Source organism: Montipora foliosa, chromosome 7, assembly GCF_036669935.1.
Source record: "Montipora foliosa isolate CH-2021 chromosome 7, ASM3666993v2, whole genome shotgun sequence".
NCBI lineage: Eukaryota > Metazoa > Cnidaria > Anthozoa > Scleractinia > Acroporidae > Montipora > Montipora foliosa.
The window spans coordinates 11668192-11670691 of record NC_090875.1 but is presented as its reverse complement, the minus strand read 5'-3'; the positions used below and the strand labels follow the sequence as shown (position 1 = coordinate 11670691).

Here is a 2500-nt window from a genome sequence, read left to right as displayed (position 1 = left end):
ATGAAACGCTAAATAGACAGAAACCGAGGCCAAATCCCCTTCATCTGGCCACTGCTTCTATCTCGCGGAACTCCTTTTTTTTTTGTGAAATGATTGCAATGTGACTCTACCATTAGAACCTCTCACCGCTTTTGCCTCAACAAAAACCAAAGTGCGGTTGATTCTAGTTAAGAGATCCCAAGCTCGATTGGGATAACCTCTGCGTTTCCCTTTTATGATGATTAATGTAGAGAGTGCATCAAGGCTTAAAAAGACCGAAGGACCGGGCGGGCTTAATGTACGCTCTTCTTGTCACTTCAAAGCAGGTTTTTATTTCACCTTTTTAACTGACTTCTTTCTTTTCTTTTTCTCTTCCTCTGACATGTGGTAAGCATGTGCCTTGGATGCTCGACGAAAGTGCCGCAGCTGAAGAAAGTACAGTATGATAACGATAACCACAAATACAATAAATAAACAAATAAACTAGTAGTAAAGGTGGGGTCATTGAAGAGCGTTCGACAGTCTCTTAGTAAGCAAAAGAGAACGGTAGGGGAAGAAGGAATCTTTGAGGACCGAAGTTGGAGAATACGAGAGTGAGTGAGTGATTGAACGAACGAATGGGTTTAACAAACGGAACCCGTGTGAGACGTACATGATCGGGCAAAACAAATAAAATTGCACAAATTAAGATTTTTTTCTTGAGGTCCATCTAACGCTTGGACTTCCCGTGGAATAAGACGAGAAAATGGCGAATGTCGAAAATTCACGTTTTAAATAAGGTCATCAACTTCAAAAGAACTTGAAATGTCCTTCAAAAGCTCATTAATAATTCATGAGCGAAACAGCCTACAATTGTAGCCGATGAAACACTCGCTCATTAGAATTTTTTTATCTAATAAGGCTTAGCTTGTTTTTCTTGTACGCTAATGTTCTCCTCTCACAATTTGAACTCCAGAGGGACACACTTCTTGTGGAATGTTCTTAGAGCCCTTCCGATAAACTAGCAGGTCGTGCTTTATCGGGTCTAAAACCATTCGGCTTCGGGTTCGTGAATCTTCGGGAGAAAGGGCGAGTAAAAATTAGAGCGAACCGTGGGTTAGGATTGCGGAAAGTTTGAATGTTTGCGTAGATTTAAGTGGGAAAAAAGTTTGTGGGCACTATCAAAAGCATAAACTTTAATTTGAACAGAAGGCACGTTACTTAGAGGAGGAACGATTTTAATTTTGATTACTTGTCTACTTACAAGTTTTTGATCTTCCTTGAGTCTGGCTTCTGATCTCTCCTTCGTTGCTTTGACGACTTCTTTTAATTTGCTTGGAATCTAAAACAACCATCATTGAAAATTTCACAGGCAGCACTGACGACACTAAACTTAAGACGCAAAGTTTCCATAGCCTTGTTTATACACGCAAATTTGTATGACAATTTTACATTGATAAATGTACTTGACAGTACGGTGGAATAATTCCCTGCTAGCAGGTGTCTTTTCTTTTTGTGTTCGCTGGGCTGACAAATACGGGAAAAGAGGCCTCTGTCATGGGTCGAAACTCACTTTGATCCAAGCGCCGTCCACAACCTTGGACGGGACACTTCAAACCGCCTGCCCCATGATATGTTTGCTGACTGTGACTTGAGCACGTTTTGTCCCGCGGATTCCATTACAGTAATTCCGCTGTTGTCAAGTGAAACCACACAACATGAAGTATCACATAAGGATTCGGTCGCTAAGTAGCTGCCACGCATGCTCAACACAGTGAGAGTTATTAATACACGTGAAAGGTCACAACGACATAAATAATAAACAATGCAGATGTGACTACGAAGCGGTTTACATAGACATGAACTAATTAGCTTCAAAACACTCTGATAGTGCGGTTTTCAATTGAGTGTCGAAAGTAATTAGCGAATTGCTTTCGTTTATGATTACTTCACTCAGTGATTGGTTCAAAGTTCTCGCGCCAATTTTTCAACCAATCAGAAGCGAAACCAAAACCAATCGTGGCTCGCGCGTGCACGTTTTCCCGCGTTTTGTGTCGAATACGTGTAATTACTTCGAGTTTTGATTGGTTTACCGGATTGTCTCCGTTCTTTTTGATTGGCCAAATTATTTTGGTTTTGGTTTTACGACACTCGATTGATGCTCGCTCTATACCCAGCAATGGGCCTAATTAGATCCATGCGGATTTCAATAAGCGTCACGAAGTGTCCCCTTGCTCTTCTCCCCAACTTCAACACCACTCGTGTCTCGGAATACAGACAATTAACGTCACAAGGTGTCCCCCAAATGCTACTCCTCAAGGAATGATAAACAGCCGCATTTACCCTCAGCTGAAAACAGCGCTACCCTTTACCCTTACCTCGTTGTTGGAAATAGGTAGCAAATGCTTAGACTTAAAGGGACACTTCGTGTTGTATATCAAAATTGGGTGTGCATCTAGGCCAGTTCCGAGTTCATGTCTGCCTCCTCTTCAAAGCGAGTCTAAGTGCGAAAATTAGTTCTCATTCGTATGTAAAGTAGAAC

At 41.6% G+C, this 2500-nt stretch overlaps 1 protein-coding gene across 1 annotated transcript in view; it reads right to left on the bottom strand.

Annotated features, from left to right (window-relative positions):
* The window catches only part of LOC138010630 (PX domain-containing protein kinase-like protein), a 28493-nt gene that overhangs the window by 7343 nt on the left and 18650 nt on the right, over window positions 1-2500 (bottom strand). Inside the window, exons 17-18 of the mRNA XM_068857602.1 lie at window positions 1223-1300; window positions 319-405 (exon numbers count right to left, since the gene is read on the bottom strand). Coding sequence (XP_068713703.1) covers window positions 319-405; window positions 1223-1300 — 165 coding nt within the window. The remainder of the gene's footprint in view (window positions 1-318; window positions 406-1222; window positions 1301-2500) is intronic.